The following is a 19604-nucleotide window of genomic DNA, read 5'->3' on the forward strand; positions in this document are numbered from 1 at the left end:
GATATTTCAATAAATTGGAGAAGTTGAGACTAATAATTCAAGATCACACTTTACTATATCCTTTTTTTTTTGCAATTTTTTCCTCAGGATTTGTATGTAATGGTTCTATCCTGATTTTCCTAAAGAATTAGTGTTTAAAAATAGGAAAAATATTCTATCAGTAATAAGTTAAATAGCAAAAATTTATTATCCTTTCAACCTTGAGAGGTTGACATTCATTTGGTTTTTCTAATGGCTTTTGCAAACAACAAAAAGGGCATTAACTTTAGGAATCACAATTTATTATAGACAAAAAAAAACTACCCTATGGCAGCCTCATATTCTTGTTTTCTTCTTTGTTTACCGTTCCACTACCATACCCACAAACGCTGGTTTTATCATTAGGTAGAAAAACCAACGTTTTCCGGGCGGCGGTGGACGGTTAGTGGTGGTGGTGGGGCCCAGTTCGCGTGACCAGAGACCATATTATGGCAGATGGGACAGATGGGAAGAAATCAACTAAGAAAATAATGGTGGTGGCTGATCCAACTCGTGAATCAGCCTCCGCCCTTCAATACGCGCTTTCCCATGCAGTCGCGGAAAATGACACGTTGATTCTTCTGCATGTTGGTAATCCTAATGCATGGAGGAATCTCCTTGGTGCCTTGATCAAGAAGCCATTGCCAAACTCGTCCACGTCCACATCCACATCCACATCCACGTCCACGTCCCCATCGGATAGTAGTCCATTCAGTACTTTCTTTAGAAAGTCATTGACAAACATAACATCACCACCACCGCCAACATCTGCGGCCTCTCATGGTGCCGCGGAAGACGGTGGTGATGATGTCAAAGGGTGCACAGGAAAGGGATACATGGATTTTCTTGGTACAATGAAACATGCATGTGAAGTTGCACAACCTAAGATAAAAGTTTGTACAGAAACAGTAGATATGGATGGTAATGCAAAGGAAAAAGCTACTGTCATTCTTGCTAAATCTGCATCTTTTGGTATTGATATTCTTGTTATAGGTCAGAGAAGGAGTCTTTCTAATGTAATACTAAGGTGAGTTTACATTCTTTTCATATCATCTAATTTAAAAAATGAGCACGACGTGTGAGTTAGACGCACATCACAAGTTTTAATTCAGCCATATTGGTATTTTAGGTGAAGAAAGCTAGTAAATACATATTTTTTTGAGTGTGATCAGACAACCAAAAGACCGAGAGTTCGACAACGAAGCCCTCCCTCTCCACTCCCCAACACACACACACACACACAGACAAACCTCCTTTATTTCTTCTCTTTTTGGTTGAATAAGTATGAATCATCCTGCATTTGTGTGTGGCAGGCCTAAAAGAAGTGTATCACTAAGAGGGCTGGGGCTAGATATGGCAGATTATTTGATTGACAACAGCAAATGCACCTGTGTTGCAGTTCAGAAGAAGGGCCAAACAGCAGGATATCTTCTCAACACCAAAACTCATAGAAATTTCTGGCTCTTAGCATAATACTAATTTTTATATGTATAAATTAGTTTCTTCATCCACCTTTTTCTGGTACTAAATGGCTTGCACTCTATATACTTCTCTATTTTATTTGGTTATATCTACATAAGAGTTGCTGTTTGTCAATTTTGTGAATATAAATAGGAATAGATGTCATTTCATTCTGCTATAATCATTGCGAAGGCTTATGTAATGTGAAAGTACAAGAACACAAACAGTATTGTACATGTATTCTCTGAAAGTTACTGGACATACAGTGTTTATCTGTCTCTACAATACCAAGATCAAAAAACATATAACCGGTGAAGGATCAACGCGAGCTGTAAATAAAGGAGACAAACGAATATACGATTTCTTGCAAGGCTGTAACCAAGATATGAAGCTTCATAGATGAAATTTCATGTAACAAAGAAAATGTACAAATTTATAGAGAATTTAAAGTTCATCATGCATTGCTTGTTCTAAGGGTACATTTAACTCAGGTACAACAGGATTCATCTGAACCTGAGCAACATTTGCACCTTGTCTACCAGCTTCAGCTATTATCTCCGCTTGTCCAGCTGTACCGGACTTCACAGCTTCAATGAGCTTACGCTGCAACTTGAGCAGCCCCATACGCTTTGAAACCACGTAAAGCACAGCCAAGGAGAAAATAATAAATCCAACCACCAGTATCACCCTGTTCACAGGTTGTGTTAGTGTTGCAGTCGAGGTTAAATGCATTTCCAAACAACGTAATTAAATTGCAATGGCATTATAAACTCAGCAGTACAAGTGCAAAGTAAAGGTCAATGTTATTTTACAAAGTCATTATCACATGATACCTGTCCAGAATGTCCTGCCGTTGCATTGTGGACAGAAGGTTTCGAGTTCGCGAAAGCAAGGAGCGGTGGCCCTTGTATTCACTCTCGGCTTTCGTTAAAACGCCTGTTGATTCATCTGTAATATACAGAATATGTACATTGTCATCTAGCCTCGACTTACATACTTTTCACATTTAGGATATGAAGAATGGCATCCAAAAGTCATGGAAGCAGTCACCATCATAAAAAAATTGGATAACAAAGCCCACATTGTTGTCATCTAATGAAAGGTGTATCTCTTGAACACATCATTGCATTGTCAAGGAAACTAAACCGACTCATGCACAACGAACCACATTGGATACGTAGGTAGACCCAGCGAGCCATGTAATGAATAATATCAATGTATTTTCTGGTCATGATCTAGTTGTATTTTTCCTTACAACCATTAATTAAGCTTTGATGCTGCAGATAGTGTTTATCTATAGGGTTACTTTTACAGTAAGGTATATTTAAGTGCACTTTACTAGTAGATAACCTGGGTAATCAGTCCAAATAACACAAGGCCTAACTCATCTTTTTTATACAAGGAACAATGTTTATCTGTAAGTTGAGCTTTGATTAACAACCAAAAATGGCATATATCCGAAATTGAGGTTTACAATGTTTTATTTTCCACTACTTCAGATGCATAATCAACAGAAACAAAAGTAAAAATTTATTCAAAAGCAAACAGGATACTTTTCAATAGTGGACTTGTTTTCATTGTAACTACAAAAAAATTATTCTATAGAATGTTTGATAGACTTCCTAACATATGTCCAGAAGCAATCCTATCATTCTCTTTGTATGGTATGAAGAATCGCATTCTTTGATGTGTCTTTCGTTATAACACCATTCTTTAAAGTAATATCTAATACCCCCCTTAAAGAGAAGGGGGGAAATTTAGAAGAAAAGAAAAGAACCTTTCATCTCAATATGACCTTTTCCTTAAACATCCATTTCATGCAATCAATTTTTCTTTTTTTAGAAGTAACAACAACACAAAAATAGCAAAAGAACTAGAGAAGACAAGAAAAACGTCACCTGGCTAAAGCAACATAAGCTAAAACAGATAATAAAGACATGTCATGACAAGAGTGAATGTCATTCATAAACACCGAAAGGTACTTACCAACTGTCATTAGAGTGCTTGCACTTCTTTCAACCTCCTGTAAGCATATTACAAACAGCAAGAGAACAGGGTGTTATGCAACATAAAAAGCTCATAAATAAATACATCAGGCAAAAAAATTTAAAAGAAGATCTTAAACCAAGCAAATGAAAATAGAAGAAAGATGGCAATAACCTGAACCATAAGTTGGCGTGTGCGGCGCAGGCTCTCCGTGATGCTTTCAGCTGCAGATGTCATTCCAGCTTTTGTCCTGGCAAATAGATTCATTATTTAGAAAGAAAACATTCTGATACTTCTGTCCTCAAAAGCACAGACATATGAGCTTTAAAAGTGGATATAACCATGGTAACATAAAGACTAAAAGGGTACCACATACTGTAGATTTCGTCTGCGAACTGTAGATTCTTCCCCACCTCCCAAGAGAAGCTCCCTCTGACATCATATGAAGGCAGCTTTTAGTATGAAACATTTTCCAAATATTGGTCCAAAAGAGAAGAAATTGTCGGTAAAAGATTTCCATGGTTCAACATCATTTTCAAGGCATATGTCAGCATGATATCTCTTGTGAGTATTATGCTATTAGACACAATAAGGGATGAAATGCAGGATGTTGACACGTTAATAATTCTGACATGCATCAGAAAAGGGCATTCTCATATCCTATTGCCTTGTAGAGCAGAATCTCTGCTATTACAGTATTACTATCTGGGAATTGCCAGGAGAAGCACATTTTTTAAATCACAATTCATGTCATTCTCAAAAAATAATTCTGACATGCTAAATTGTACTTATCTTCTATACAGATAAACATACTACCTCTTCTTGAGCAGCTTTCCTCATGTTTGCCTTTGCTTGTAAATTAGCATTTCTTAAACTCAACCTCAAACTGCAACATACATTTAAAAGATCATAAAGGGAATATAGTACTAACTAACTTCATACACATGAAGTGAAAATAGTATCACGTTCTTCCACCATGATCACGGTTAGAGAGTAAAGAGATAATACATCCGGTGAACAAACTCACAAATAGCCCAAATTTAAAACAGAAGATGATACCCAAAGAAAGCTATAAAAAATCAACCAATAGTTCTCCAAAAAGCATATATCTTTTTTCAACTTATTTCCTGGAAGGGAGTTTTTCTCAAGAGGACAGCAACAATAACTATGCTTCAATCTCAAACCAGTTGGGGTTGGCCACATAAATCCTCTATAATCCTTTTCACTCTACTAGAACATATTTGATTTAAATATTGGTAAGTACTTTATCTTTTGAGACAGATTAGAAGTTCTCCAGACTAGGAGTTCCCTAAATATCATTCTTATTTAAATCCAAACTTAATGTAACAAAAAGCTAAATCAGCCAACTACAATTGGTGTATCAAATATATGGATCCTTTACTTCTACTTTTGTTTTCTTAGCTTAATCCGCAATGATTCTAGGTGTTTTTAACAGCTTTCTCCATATGATTTTAGATCTTCTGTATCCCTTTTAGTAACATCAATCACCATAATGCCACACTTACGAACTGGTACATTCAGAGACTAACGTGATACATGGACAAACCATTAAGACAACCTTCTCTTATCTTATCCTCTATGTGTGTTATTTCCACACTTTATTTTGATATGACCGTCTCTTGTCTTGTTCAATCTTGCATTGCAGCATCTATCTTAATATTCACATTTTCTGCCAAGTGTAATTTTATTGATAATGAGAAATCTCCCATGTACAAGAGGTATACCAACAAGTACAGAACTCTACATAAATATATATATTCAAAGTCGAAATTACAACAATAAGGGAAAATGTAATCCTTCTGGATATCAATTCATTCATTAAAATATCACTACTAAGTTATATACAAGACAATTTAGTCTAATAGTCAACCAGAAAAAGGAAACGCCATATTTTGTCAAGATCCATATTGTATTACCAAGTAAGAAAAACTAAAAAAAACAAGACAAATCAAAATTTTCCTAATCTGAACCAAAATCTGACTTCCTCGCATTACTCTTCTATAGATTATGGGCTGAAACAGATGCAAATAGTGAAGAATAAATAAGTATAGCTGAACCAAATAGTTCGGGATGTAGACTTCCCACTCGATCATCTAAAACCCAATGAAAGTAAACACACAAAGAAGCCAAAGGGAATTTAACATCTACTATATTATACATACTTTAATCCGCACAAAAACAATGTAATTTTCCATTGAAAGGGGTTCGGATGACCCTACTTGGTTCCGCCCCTGCTGAAAGCAAGAAACTTGAAATCATCCCCATTACTTGTTCAACTTCCCAACCCCAAATCTTAGTCTGTCCTAATCTGAACCAAAATCTCCGACTTCCTCACATTACTATTCTACACAGTATGGGAAATGAAACAGATGCAAATAGTGAAGAATAAATAAATATAGCGGAACCAACTAGTTCGGTATGAAGACTTCTCGACTCAGTCATCTAAAAGCCAATGGCAGAGTCAGTATACACTAAGGGAGTATAAAATATGAAAAGTAAACACTCAAAGAAAAACCAAATGGGATTTAGCATCTGCTATATCATACATAAGTATAATTTTAACCACGTATAAACAATGTAATTTTCCAACAAGGGGGTCCGGATGCCTACTTGGCTCCACCCCTATATGAAAGCAATAAACTTGAAATCATCCCCATTTCTTATTCAACTTCCCAACCCCAAAATTCTGAATTCCAAGCAGTGTAATTTTCCACCAAAGGGGTTTACTTTGTCTCCATCCCAGCTGAAAGCAATAAACTTGAAATCAACCCCATTTCTTATTCAACTTCCCAACCCCAAAATTTCTAAATTCCTCACATTACTATTCTACAGTTAAAATAACCCAAACGGTCCAAATAAAAGGGATACATATGATTCATATAAAACAAAGCAAAGATGCATATTCGTTTTTAGCTACCTTTGGATCTGAGTTTTCCATGATTGTGCCAAAGACTGGGTTTTTTCAACTTGATCATCTAAAGGGAGTTGTGGGGCTAAGAGATCAAGCTTAAATTGAAGTGATTGAAGCAGATTCATCCCATCTTGAGCAAGACCATTCAATCTTGTAAGTGAACTTTTCTCTTCTGAAATTAATCTTGTTGTTCCTGATTTTCCATATTCATGAATAGATTTGATGTGTTCTTGAGTCTGTTTGTATGTTTCTTCCAACTCTTTCTTCACATTTTCTACTTCTTCCACCACTTGATCCATTTGGGGTTCCTTCAATGGTGAGTTTTTGCAGAGAAGAAAAGGTTTTTGGGAAATTCGTGGGAAGAAGAAGAACTTTTTCGGGTAATTTATCAATTTTAGTCCTTAAAAATTTTTTTTTGTTCAATTTTAAATATAAACAGCTTAGATTTATATTAATAGATTTTTTCATAAAATTAAATCTTTTAACTCATTTTAAAAATGTTATTTTTCCATCCCCGTTACTATTTTCGTTAAATTACTCTTATGAAAAAGAATAATAGTCTCAACGATTCAAAATAAAATTTAAAAGGAAAAAATATTAAAAAATATAATTTTATTCAGTGGAGGATAAAATAAAGTATATAAGTATTGTTAATGAATATCTTCGCTTTTTAGCGGTTTATGATTCACAATCAATGCAATTTTTTAAAGTTTTATTTTTCATGTGAAAGAAAAATAAGAGATTTGATTTTACTATTCAAATTTCTTTACATAAAATAATATGAATAATAAAATAGATTTTTTTTTAAAAAAAAATTAAAAGAATTTGCAAATCTACCATCTTATAAATTTTAACTCAAAAAATTAATCAACTTCTCCTTAGTAACTCGCTGAAGTATAAAATTTTGAATTTAACAAGTAATTATTTTTTCATTTTAGAGAAAAGACATAAACACATTATTGAAGTTGTCTCGAATTTTTAAGAAGACACATTAACTGTCTCAAATTTTCAAAAAGACACATTAACTTTGCGGCGAACTATTCCTCACAAAAATATATAATATCTTTGTAAAAGGATCATTTTGCCCATTTTCTCACCTGTGATCACACACGTGTTTTTGATTAATTTAATTTAAATTAACTCGATCCAAATCGTTTCAAAAAGAGAATAACTCTTTCTTTTTGTTATTTTCCATTTCTTAATTTGTCTATCTATTTCCTTCGATCAGTGCGATTGTTGAAGATCATTTGCTTCAGTTTCAATGTTTTTTAAAAAAATTAAATTCTTAGATTCTTAGTCGAGGTTAAAATTCTTTGTATAAGGATATTTTGAAGACAAATAGTTGGGAGAGAGAAACATTTGAGAAAATGGCTAAATAATTAAATTTCTTGAGACATAAATTTCGTTAATATAAATCTAAGTTATTGTATAAAAATTTGACATGAAATTTTTTTAAATACTTAGAACTAAAATCGACAAGTATATTATTAAGGAACTAAAACTAGTAAATGTATAGTTGATGAACCATCCCTATATAAATTGTTAAAGAACTAAAATCGATAACTGTATAGTTGAACAACCATTTTAGACCTACTCCTACAGTCAATGGATTATTTTCTCGATATAAATATATGTCAAAGTAAACCCTAATAGAATATTGGTCAAAAAATATTGTTGTAGTCGTCTCTCATAATTTTTACGCACTTCATTATCTGTTAGACCACATCTTTGTCAGGACACTAAAACTTAGATATCAAAAGTGTTATAAGGCTTAATTAACCCTTAGTTTCACAGGTGATGATGTGATATACATGTGGAGAAGCTAAAACTAACCCAAAATTGCTGCAGCCACTGAAAGTTGAATTACTCATCCCTTGAAAATTTTCAAAAACTAATACAAATTTTATACACCAACTTGAACTCTTCCATAGCAGAATGATGAGTTCATCTAAGCGCGGATGAAGGTTCTGGGGAGAGATTGGTTGTGCCAAAATTACGATGCTTACCATCAGCAACGTTTGTTAGCTGAAAACCATGATTAGGAAGTTGGTTTATTAGAAGAGTTTCCAATTGGCAGGCGATGCTCTTGCCAGAGACTAAGAAATATAGGAATGACGCGTTTTCCATTCCCTCCTTCAAGCGATGAGCACGTACTCTGCCCTCAAGATCATCAGTCTGTACATATAATCAGAAAGAAGAACGTTAAGATATAATATGTCAAAGGAAGTAATAGCTCACAATAACCGAAATGAAGACTAGTGTTTGCACTTATGTGCCATAGACTTCATTTGTATGACTAAATAATGTCTGTCTGTTGGCCATTTATCTCGAATAACTTTGAATATAATTACCTCCACAACTTTAAAAGAACATTTCGGAAAAAGAAACTGAACACTTAATTCAGTTATTCCGCAGACAGTAAGACAATTTTTTACAACAAAATGAGGCTCGATTCTGAATGGCATGCAAAATGTGCAGGCGTTCTCCAACTCGTTAAGCATCTCAATACAATTAAATTACATAAAAGAATTGATTAGACAAAGCATGCACTTTAAGACTCAAACTGGAAAAAGGAAAAGATGTACCTGTCCAACATACAACTTTTTGTCAGGTCTTAGCATTATATAGACACTTGAAGCACCAATTGTTGATGGAGCCGGCTGTTCCCTGGCAGCAATAAGAACGCAATTCACCATTGGCATTTCTGACGGATTTTTCATTTTATACAGCTCAATTAACTTCTTCTCACAGATAAGACAGATAGCATCTTCAAGTTTCTTGCTTGAAATTCCCATTCGATGCATTAACTTTGTGCTAGAATCCAAAGCTATTTGTCTTGTACCATTTAATTGGTCAGAACTTTTATCTGTGCTATTGAGGTCAATATCTGAACAAAGAGGTCTTATTTGGTCTATCTTCCTTGGTATCTGATTCCCGTAAGCTGAATTATACAATTCTTCTGCTCTTTGGATTAATATTTCTGGAATTCCTTCTCTCTGAGCTGTTTCAAATGCTAGACTCTCTTTACAGATCCCATCAATGAGTTTCCAAGTTGGTATTGGTTGACCGTCAACATATTCAGCACCCATTGCTTTATACACGGTCTTCTTGATTTTCAGGGGTAAATCAAATATTCCATGCAAGTGGGTTGATACAATTCCCAAACAGCCAATTTCGTCCAGGGTTTCTACGACACTTCCAGCAATACATGTCCCTTTTGCTGTTTCTGTTCCTCGACATATTTCATCTATAAGTACAAGACTTCTTGAAGTGGCACCAGTAATCAGAGACCGAATTTCAGACATTTCAATCTGAGGCATGTTAGACAATTAAGAGTCATAATGTTGCCTTCAAAATGCCATGAGACTCTACTATGTCAGCAAGGAAAAGTGAAAATTGATGAATAGAAACACCAACACCTAGAGTCATGATTGTTATGTACACAAACGAATGAAATAGCTTCTCTCAGAAAAAACATATGATAGAAGTGGAACTAACATCATTATCACCGACAGATTAATCCAACAGAACGGTGCAAAGGAAGAAGACTCCAAAATAAGAACCAATAAGTTAACCAGAAGAGAGATTGCCTTTTTTACCATAATAACCACAGTAGAACTACCAGTGTTGTGAATGGCGAGCGCCTCATCGCCTTTGGCGAGAGGCGAGGCGAGGCGAGGCGGTATGCAAAAGGCAGCCCATGGTGACCTAATGGCGCCAGAAAAGGCGGCGCCTTTTTTATTTTTTTTAAGAAAATATTTGACTTAACAATATTAGTCAAAATTAGGGCTTTTTTTATATTTTCAAAATCTGCTGTTGCGCACTCTTCTCCCCGACTCTTCCCCTCGCGACTCTCTTCCCCTCGCGATCTCTTCTCCTTGTCTCCATCATCTTCGAGTTGCTGCTGCTGAAGACCTGAGGTATACCTCTTTGTTTCTGTTCTTCTTCTTCAATTTTGGTTTCAGACTTTCAGTTATGTTTTCTTCAAGTTTTCTTCACTACTCTTTTTTTCCTCTATTTTCTTCACTCTTTGTTTTGTCCCAGATTACTGTAAAATGCCTTCTGTTTTCATTGTGCTGTGAGTCTGTGACTGCTGTCCATTATTTTTTGAAAAAAAAATTAATTCTTTCTATAGCAATTATTATAGTATTTGTAATATATGGAGCTATTTTTAATTTTTGGTATTAATTGGCGCCTCGATTCAAAAAGGCGCGTGGCGAGGTAGGCCCTTGTCGCCTTTTGTCGCTTCTTGTCGCCTCTCGCCGTCCAAAACACTGAGAACTACTATGTACTAAAGATTCTTTTGTCAACACAGGCACAAAATTTTTGTTGTACATCCACTATACTCAATCCACTTTTTGGGATGGAGAGGATAATAAGATCAGTTGTGCCAAATGTCTAACGAAATCACTCATGGAATTGTGCATCCCTGATGACTATGGTTTGCAATCAAATACAAGTAGTCTTAACAAGCAAAATCATCTACAACAAGCAAAACGTAAAATGCTTATCTGCTACAATCGCAGCAAGCATCATGATACAGCATCCATTTCTTGTTTTAATTGCAGATAAATTACTAGGTTTCGAGCAAACAGGACAAGAAGAAAATCATATATGCTACAAATCAAGAATATAGAACATATTACCTGAAATGAACTTTTTCCATCAGCAGGACTATCATATGATTTCATATGCAGCATAATTGAGTCAAAATGAGGAATGACAGCCGATTCAGCTGGAACCATGAACCCACACATTCCTAGCAATGCAGCTGCACACAACGAACGCAGCAAGCTTGATTTGCCCCCACCATTTGGACCTGTTAAAAGAAACATGGACTGCATATCTACTGTATTCTGTACACCAGTCCCTCGTGCTGCATCAAACCAATAAGGAGATAGACCAATTATCTTCATTCCATCAGTTCCATTAAGTGCCTCTGTGTCCTGCATTTTAATGGCATGTAATTGGATCAGACGAGTAGCAGATAAAAATATGAAGACTTCATGTCATATTTTTCTCCATATGAAACCAGCCACAAATTAGATGGGAGGGCCTGGCGGAGGCCAAAGCTCAGGAGATTGGAGAGAAGTTCGTGGCTAAGGGGAGTAGTAGTTACATAGATAATATTTTTTTTAGAAAGATAATGTTGTATTCCACAGCATTGAGGATATGCTGTAGACCTTCAAAAATTGGTTTCTGTTAGGAACCCACAACTCTCTAACAATAAGTCTGTAAATTTCCAAACACAAGACAGAAATAGGAATAACACTTCAACTAATATTTACTGCTACAGATAATTAGAATAAGTTATACAAATAGTTAGTAGAGAATACTTCTAACATTCAAGGAATTTCGAGGAACCTTAACCTCCAAATCTGCCTGAGAAATCCTTACCCAAAAATTGTCTGTATTTTTCCTTCTTCCCAGTACTATTTATCCCCAAATAACTACCTAAACTGCTAGATAACTACTAGAAATAGATTAACATAATAATTAATAAATAAAACAACTACATTTAAGCCTTAATTCACCCTTCTTTCTGCGCTTATAGACCTTAGTAACAACAGGTCTAACAGTTTCCAACAAGAGAAAAAACAAAAAGGCAAATAGATTACAAAGTGCCAACAAAATCCAAATTTGAGAAGCTTCTTCTATCCCTTCCTCTTTACACCAAAACATAAAAAGTAGTCAAGCAGTTCCATATGACTTTCTCTATTGAATTACCCTTGTTAGCATAGCATCTGCTATTTCTTTCTTTCCAAATAGACCACCAAATGCATGATGATATTACTCCACCACTTTTTCTAAGGTCCCCCCCCTCCCCTGCTCAACAAGCAACTAAGCAGATCTATTGTATGCTCAGGCATAATCAATTCTGTTTTGTATGTGTTAGTCCCAAAAAAGGTTTCCACAATGTATAGTCACTCTGCAATGGAGGAACAGATGGTTGTTGGTTTCTCAGTCTCATTACATAGAGAGCACCAAGAGGCAATATAGAAACCCCTCCTTCTAAATTTCCCAAGTGTGGAGCATGCTCTTCTGGCAACCAACCAAGAGAAACACTTTATCTTGATTGGCACCCTGTTCCTCCAAATCTGTTTCCAGGGGCCAAGCTTACCACCTGTATACTCCTTCACCTCCTTAATATATAGCTTGTTGACAGAAAGGCTTCCATCTCTAGTGTGTTTCCATATGATAGAATCTTTTTCTGCCAATAACCCATTGAACCCGTTCAGAACATGTAATAGCTCAGTCCCTCTCCCAATCTCCCCATCATTTAAATGCCTTCTAAACACAATATTCCATCCATGTTCTCCAAGCTGATACCCCATAAGGGCTAGCACAGAGTTGGAAACCCAGTTTCTATTCAACCCCTACTTGTTGAATATCACCTCCCTCCACAGTGCTTGTTCCTCAGTGTTGAACCTCCATAGCAATTTTGACAAGAGGCATCAATTCTGCAACCCAACCAAGTTTCTGATTCCAAGTCCATCAGATTGTTTTTACAACTGTGCACTCTGCCATTTGACTAAATGCAAACCTTCCCTTCTCTATTCCCTTTCCAAAAGAAATCTCTTCTTAGTTTGTCAAGTCTTTCTTCCACTTCGGCAGGCATAAGGAATAAAGACATAACATAAGTTGGAAGAGAGTCCAATACAGAGTTCATTAAAGTGACTCTCCCTCCCAAAGATACTGAGCTTTTCAATTGGACAATTTCTTCTGTCTTTCAATTATGCCATCCCAAATTCTAGCTCTTTACGTTTGTGCCCCAATTGCATGCCCAAGTAAAAGTAGTGGGAAGTTTTTCTACTTTACACCCCAATATCCTTGCCAGGCTCTTCATTTTAGTCTAACAGGTATCGTTATCCCTCTGCCTCTAGGTTTTCCCCGTCTTTTAAAGTTAAATGAAATTCTAAGTTTCTTAGCTCCTTGGGGACACTATGCTGGTTGCTGTCCCTCTTGGTAGCCTCTTCTTTCTTTTATCTAAGTAGCCTCTCTTTTGGTCCCATCTTCATGAGTAATTCAAAGGCTATTTTATCACAACCCTAGAAAGCTGCTCCAAACCTCTTGCTGAATTGAAGAACGTTAGATTTCACCCATATTGAGGCTCCATCTTTCATTTCCTTTTCTGAGAGAGGTTCTTCCATCATTTTTATTCGAACCATAATCCTTCTTCTTAGAAGAATTTCAGCAGACTTTGTCTCTTACCTCAGTGTGTTGCATGTTGTCTGCTACAATGATAAACTGCACAAGGGAAGAAACTAGAGAGGTTTTAGGGGTATCGCAGGTGGGGACAAAGGCATTTATATTGGAATGGAGAGGTCCAATGAAAAGTGTTAGCGAAGAAGCCTACCACTTTGTAGAACATACCCATAAGCCTTGATGACACAATCTTATCGCACATTCTCCTCCATTTTGCCCACCTCACTCCACTATGTTTGACATCATTATTAATTTCCCTATATCCGTGGATTATGGACCCAAGGTACTTGAAGCTTCTCTTTTGAGTAAGTATATGACTTGTGCATCAATCTTCACTTCCACCACCGCCTCATGCATTACGTCACTGAACTTGCACGACAGGTTCTTTGTTTTAGACTTGCTTCATTTGAAATCTTTAGGCTCTAGGATCTATCTCCAAACTTCCAGTCAATCATTAACTCAACCGCGAGTCTAATCTATCAGTACTATGTCATTTGCAAATAACACACACCACAACATCTCCTTTGGGATCTCCATGTCAATTCTTCCATTACTAAGGAAAATTGGGATGGGCTACTAAGGACTGATCCCTGGTACAACCTCATCACGACCGAAAAGCGTCTTGACTCACCTCCCACTATTCATATCTGGGTCTTAGCTCCATCGTACATGTCCTTAATGGCCCAAATGTAGCCCACTGGCAAACATCTAGAAGACCTCCTAAGGACATGGTACACCTTTTCTAGGTCGATAAACACTATGTATAAGTCTCACTTCTTGTCCATATACCACTCCAACAATCTCCTTACAAGACGAATGACTTCTTTAGTCGATTGTTCTGACATAGATTCGATTTGGTTTTCAGAAATAGAGACACGCCTACTTAACCTTATTTTCGACCATCCTTACCCAAACTTTCATAATATGACGTGGTAGCTTGATACCCTAATAGTTGTTGCAATGTTGAATACCACCTTTGTTTCTTGTCAAGCACACAATTGTACCCAATCTCCCTTCTTTTGGCATTTCAACAGTTCGAAAAATGACATTAAGCAACACAATCATCCACTTCATACTTGTCTACCAGTGTTTTTCTTAACCTCTATCACTATCTCGTTTGGCCCAGTTGCTCTTCCCTTTCTCATCTTACGAATAGCCCTCTTAACCTCTACATTCTGTATACACCTACAATATCCAAAATCTCCACGACTCACGGAATACTCTAACTCATCCAACATGATATCCATGTCCACTTCTTCATTCAAGAGCTAGTGAAATATGTCTGTCACCTCTCTTCTTGCGGCACTTAACCATCTTTGTCTTTGATGCACTTCACTTAGTCGTGGTCACAATCCCTCTTCTCTCTCATCTTGGCAAGCCTATACAACTTTCCATCCCCACTCTTGCCCTCGAGTTCTTAATACATGTGCTCAAAAGCTTCTGATTTAGCCATCATGACCGCTAGCTTTATTTCCTACTTCGTTGTCTTATACCTCTCCCTTTTTTCTCTCATTCTCCTAGTCTAAGCTTTCCACTAACACCTGTGTGGACAAATTATGAGAGAAATGATATGAAATGAAGTTAATATGGGGCAAGGTAGAAGTGGACTCCATAGCAGACAAACTAAGGTACGCGAAGCTGAGATGGTTCGAGCATGTGAAGAGAAGGCGGCGGATGTGCCAATTAGGAGGTGTGAGAGGTTGGTTGTAATTGAAGTTGAGAGAGATAGAGGTAGGTCAAAAAACATCGAAGGAAGGTGATTAGACAATACATGACAACTTCAACTTACTAAGGATATGCCCATACATAGGAAGGTGTGAACGTCAAGGATTAGCGTAGAATAGTACGTAGCAACTGTTACCCGTTAGGTGGGAGAGATGGGGGCCTAGCCTCGTCTTCTCTTCTTTAATAGTATTAGTATCTAGTAATCACGTAATTTCTTGTTATTCAATGTGTTCTTTTGCTCTTTGTTGCTCCATTTTGCTTCGTATCTTCATGTTTTATTGTCACTTTCTCCTTCTTGCAACCCTTCTCCGAATAACCTCTCTTTTAGAGTAGAGGGTCTATCCAAAACAACTTCTTTACCCATAAAGATAGGGTAAGGTCTACATACATCTTACCCTCCTAAGACCCCACTTTTGGGATTACATTGAGCATATTGTTGCATTTTTCTCCTTGTGTTCTTCCACATAGGAAAATATAACATACACTAGTGCACCAGTCGCCACAACCAAATTCTGAGTGAAGTTTTTAAAGTCATTTGGTGGTGATGAGTGACGTGTCAAGTCTATACCAAAATGTGGAGGTACTAATATTTAGAAAATGTCAAAGAAGCAAATATCCTGAAGATTACCTGACATTTGTTAAATTGTGTGATTGTTGGGAAAATCCAATTTCTTCTTCTTCCTTCACTGAAAAGAAATAAAGATTAGATTATGGGCTCAAATCACGGGAAAAGTAAACAGGTGAGTGAAAAACAATAGCTCTGAACACATTCATATACAATTCTTCAAAATGAAAAGGCTTTAGCTATAAGGCACTGATGAGAAAATTTTATGACATATCAATATAAAACCGACAGAATAAAACAGAACACCTAGAGAGAATTCAAGAAAGCCCCAACTATATCCAAAATTCACTCCATATGCACCAATAAGTTTTTACAAATCTATGAAATAGATCCAGCTAGTACCACATGCTAGCACAACTTAGCTTTCATTAATTCTTTGTTGCAGCCTGGAGCTAAATTCCACATGTAATTTAGAGAAAATCTAATGCGACTTAAAAGGTTTACTTTTTATCTTCTTTACCCAAGTTGAGGAATAAATAGACCTTGAGTTTAACTCAACCCCCAAAAACTAGCTCATGAAGATCGCCCAAAACCAACATAGGACTTTGACAACCACCTAGGGACTGGACAAATAGGAGAGTGGATAACATAACACAACGGTTCGACAATGAGAAACACAACAAGGATTGATGGGTTTGGCTCTGATACCATGAAGAAATAGACTTTGGGCTTAACTCAAGCCCAAAAAGCTATCTCATGAAGATCGCCCAAAACCAACATAAGACTTTGACACCCACCTAGGGACTGGAAAAATAGGAGAGTGGATAACATAACACAATGGATCAACAATGAGAAACACAACAGCACGGATTGATGGTTTTGGCTCTGACACTATGACGAAATAGACTTTAGGTCTAATTCAACCTAAAATGCTTGCTCATGAGGGGAGGATTGTCAAGACCATATAAGGAAACCCCAACTCATTCTCTCAACCAACATGGGACTTAACACAAGTAATAAGTTTTATCTATCAACTAAACAGGCACTAACCCTACTCTTAATAATGCAACATCGCTCTCTACAAAGTAATGTGGTCCTGGAAACACAATGGTATTTCATGTGTAACCAAAAAATACAGCAACAGTTTAGCATCTGGAACAAAGTCTCTCTAAAAAAGGCATGAGAGTACCCAGTTACGTCCCTTTTGAATTTTGTGCACCATTGTGTTAGAATAGACAATGACTTATCCTTCTCCTCCCACTTCCCCTGATTCTTCACTAGCGCATCAGCTTATCAGAATTCATAACTACGAGGTACAAGCTCATTATGTCCATATCATGCAATAGATGAAATAGCTTTGATGTCACAAAGTTCTGTTATGGCTTATTACAGTCACTACGATTCTCGGTGTAGAGAGTAACGATTAAGTTGTTCATCAGTGCAATGTATATTTTTGAAAAGGAACCTTCCAGATTATATAGATTCATGATCCAGTTGCAAATACACATGCAAGGAATGGAAGCAGATTAAATGTAAAAGATGAATACACTCTTAGGCAGTTTGAGTCAACAAACCAGAAATTGCGCAAGTGCCACCCACCCACCAAAGGCGGGAAAAAAAGAAGCAATCCCTTAAGGAAGGTAAGGAACTGTTTTTCAGATAAGCAGTCGGTTTCTGTCACTAACCTCACATGAGAAAATAATGACTTCAATATCACATTCAAGACAGATGCAAAGATAAGGATATTGATCTTAGATAGTAATTCAGAAGAAAGTCCCCTTAGCAATTCCAAGACCCTTGACTTTGCCTTAGCACTTGCCTCGTGATACCTGCGAAAGACATCCAAACAATTTTTTACCAAAGAGTATTTTCTTGTAAGAATCAGAAATTGGCTTCAATGTAAGCAAAGAACCTAGCTATTGCATCTTCCACCCTCATTGTAGTGAACCATTCTTCTCCAACCTTCTTCCCCTTTGAATCTAGAGCAGGTCTGAGTTGCTTAATTTGTTCTTCTCCAGCGGTTCCAGCCCAAACAGTTGGTACAAATCTCTTTCCCTTAAACCATACAGCTCCATGCTCACGGGCATACAAAATCTCCCCTTTAGTTCCTCCAAGTGGGGCCATCGTGGCCCTTATTCTTGAAATAATAGGTAGGAAATCTTCTGTTATCTAGAAACAGAATGGAAGACCACTTAAATATTTGGGACATTTGTTGTTAAGTTCATTAATTTGAGATTTTTGTCTCTTTCTTCTTTATTTATTTTTTTCGATTTGGCTGCCAATCTTGGAACTGATTTGCATGGTTACTTCTATAAAGTACAGGTCGAAATTCTATAATTCCAGATCTATTTGCCTGGAGCAATTATGACTACTTCTCCAAAAAAATTATTTTTATAGATCATTTGTTTCAGACTCAGAATTTCAATCTGGTTAGTCAACCAGCCAAAGCATTATACATGACTATATAGAAAAAGCAATTTATATTTTAGCTATCAAGAAGAGTACTAAAGAACCAGATGCACAACTTGTAAATTATTAGAATTATTATTCGGGATGATAGGATAGGAATTATTATTTGGGATGATAAGAGACTCACGGCTAAAGATAAAGCATCCGCAGCCTTTTCTACTTCTGCATATGCTTCCTCCAAATGGATCCTCTTGACACGGCCTTTCCACAACAACTCCATATCTTCAAAGAAATCATTTGGGATGATAGGATAGGAACTAATCTTTTGATCACTTTCACCATGTACGGATATTATTTCACTGATTCTACAAGAAATCTTTGCACATTCATTTACCTGAAGTAACAAGGGGTTAATCTTAATCAGATCTACAATCAAAGCACCATTTGAAAGAATTGGCGAAAACAAATCTAAGTCAAATAAGTCAATACATGAGCAGATACGAAGGAGCACCTGGCACATCGATCAAACTAAAAAGGGCGAAAACTAAAATCAATATAAACCCTACAAGAGAGAACGAATTGCAGAAAAAACAAGAGGCATATGCACGTGTCTTACCACCAGGAAACCAAATATGATCAACAAAGTTTATAATTCTAGTGTACTGAACGATTATTACACGCCTCTAATTGTTGTTAGCCCAAGTATAAGCTATAAAAGAGTATGTCCATCTAAAGAAGTATCACAATTTAGCCATGCTTTTACAATGTAGAAGAAATTTAAAAACTTATACAGGAATCATTCAATTAACAAGATACATTCTTGCTAGACGGTTACAGTAGCTCCACACCGTCATCTTTGATCTCCAAGCCCATACAATGCAAAAGCATTTTCAAGAAAAGGAAAAAGGAAAAAAAAGATTAAAAAAAGAAAAAAGCTGAATGATTCCTGTCCACTTATCCTAAACTGGACTGCACAAGATACTTGCTCTTGATGCACCACTGAATATTTAACTGTACAGGAAGTCTTCATGATTGGAAGTGGAACAAAAAACCCAACATCACTTACTAGTGTATCAAAATCAACTTTCAACCCAGTTGCCACCCAAGTAGGATCCATCAGTAACTCTACAATATCACGAAGCTCTGAATTTCTATACAACTGCAGTATCTCTTCGACCATGCTCTTTATTTTGCAGAACTCAACGTGATTTGCCTCCCTCAACTCAAGCAGCTTGACCAGCTGTAAATAGATAACAAAAAGCGCAGCAGTAATGCTTACAAACTGAAGCACAGAAAGCAAAG

The 19604-nt window shown here is 36.5% G+C and overlaps 3 protein-coding genes across 5 annotated transcripts in view; 1 reads left to right on the forward strand and 2 right to left on the reverse strand.

Annotated features, from left to right (window-relative positions):
* Positions 1-312: 312 nt before the first annotated feature.
* Positions 313-1614, forward strand: LOC107029496. Its single transcript, XM_015230925.2, has 2 exons — positions 313-1045; positions 1332-1614. Exons 1-2 carry the CDS (start codon positions 468-470, stop codon positions 1489-1491), a joined length of 738 nt encoding a protein of 245 aa, XP_015086411.1. The 5' UTR covers positions 313-467; the 3' UTR covers positions 1492-1614.
* Positions 1615-1815: 201 nt separating this feature from the next.
* LOC107029495 lies at positions 1816-6804 on the reverse strand. Its single transcript, XM_015230924.2, has 7 exons — positions 6404-6804; positions 4282-4351; positions 3842-3897; positions 3640-3715; positions 3466-3502; positions 2313-2427; positions 1816-2167 (listed from the first exon to the last, which is right to left on the reverse strand). The coding sequence occupies exons 1-7, from the start codon at positions 6694-6696 to the stop codon at positions 1924-1926; spliced, it is 891 nt and encodes a 296-aa protein (XP_015086410.1). The 5' UTR covers positions 6697-6804; the 3' UTR covers positions 1816-1923.
* Positions 6805-7994: 1190 nt separating this feature from the next.
* The window catches only part of LOC107031051 (DNA mismatch repair protein MSH1, mitochondrial), a 53865-nt gene continuing 42255 nt past the window's right edge, over positions 7995-19604 (reverse strand). For 2 of the 3 annotated variants that reach the window (XM_027911744.1, XM_015232250.1), the window contains 8 exons: positions 19369-19542; positions 18490-18696; positions 17806-18062; positions 17579-17722; positions 15957-16014; positions 11044-11343; positions 8983-9708; positions 8144-8572 (listed from right to left, as the gene is read on the reverse strand). In XM_027911744.1, coding sequence (XP_027767545.1) covers positions 8342-8572; positions 8983-9708; positions 11044-11343; positions 15957-16014; positions 17579-17722; positions 17806-18062; positions 18490-18696; positions 19369-19542 — 2097 coding nt within the window. In that variant the 3' untranslated portion in view covers positions 8144-8341. Of the gene's footprint in view, positions 8573-8982; positions 9709-11043; positions 11344-15956; positions 16015-17578; positions 17723-17805; positions 18063-18489; positions 18697-19368; positions 19543-19604 lie in introns of all 3 variants that reach the window. The other variant, XM_015232249.2, reaches the window with a different exon arrangement.

Source organism: Solanum pennellii, chromosome 9 (assembly GCF_001406875.1).
Source record: "Solanum pennellii chromosome 9, SPENNV200".
In the NCBI taxonomy this organism is placed as follows: domain Eukaryota; kingdom Viridiplantae; phylum Streptophyta; class Magnoliopsida; order Solanales; family Solanaceae; genus Solanum; species Solanum pennellii.

What these genes read in the sequence shown, in the direction of transcription:
- LOC107029496 (XM_015230925.2), top strand. Translation starts at nt 468, where the DNA reads ATGGCAGATGGGACAGATGGGAAGAAATCAACTAAGAAAATAATGGTG. An exon ending in CTTTCTAATGTAATACTAAG is followed by an intron (nt 1,046 to 1,331) that starts GTGAGTTTACAT and finishes TGTGTGTGGCAG; the next exon opens with GCCTAAAAGAAGTGTATCAC.
- LOC107029495 (XM_015230924.2), bottom strand. Translation starts at nt 6,696, where the DNA reads ATGGATCAAGTGGTGGAAGAAGTAGAAAATGTGAAGAAAGAGTTGGAA. An exon ending in TGGAAAACTCAGATCCAAAG is followed by an intron (nt 4,352 to 6,403) that starts GTAGCTAAAAAC and finishes TGTATGTTGCAG; the next exon opens with TTTGAGGTTGAGTTTAAGAA. An exon ending in CACGCCAACTTATGGTTCAG is followed by an intron (nt 3,503 to 3,639) that starts GTTATTGCCATC and finishes ATATGCTTACAG; the next exon opens with GAGGTTGAAAGAAGTGCAAG.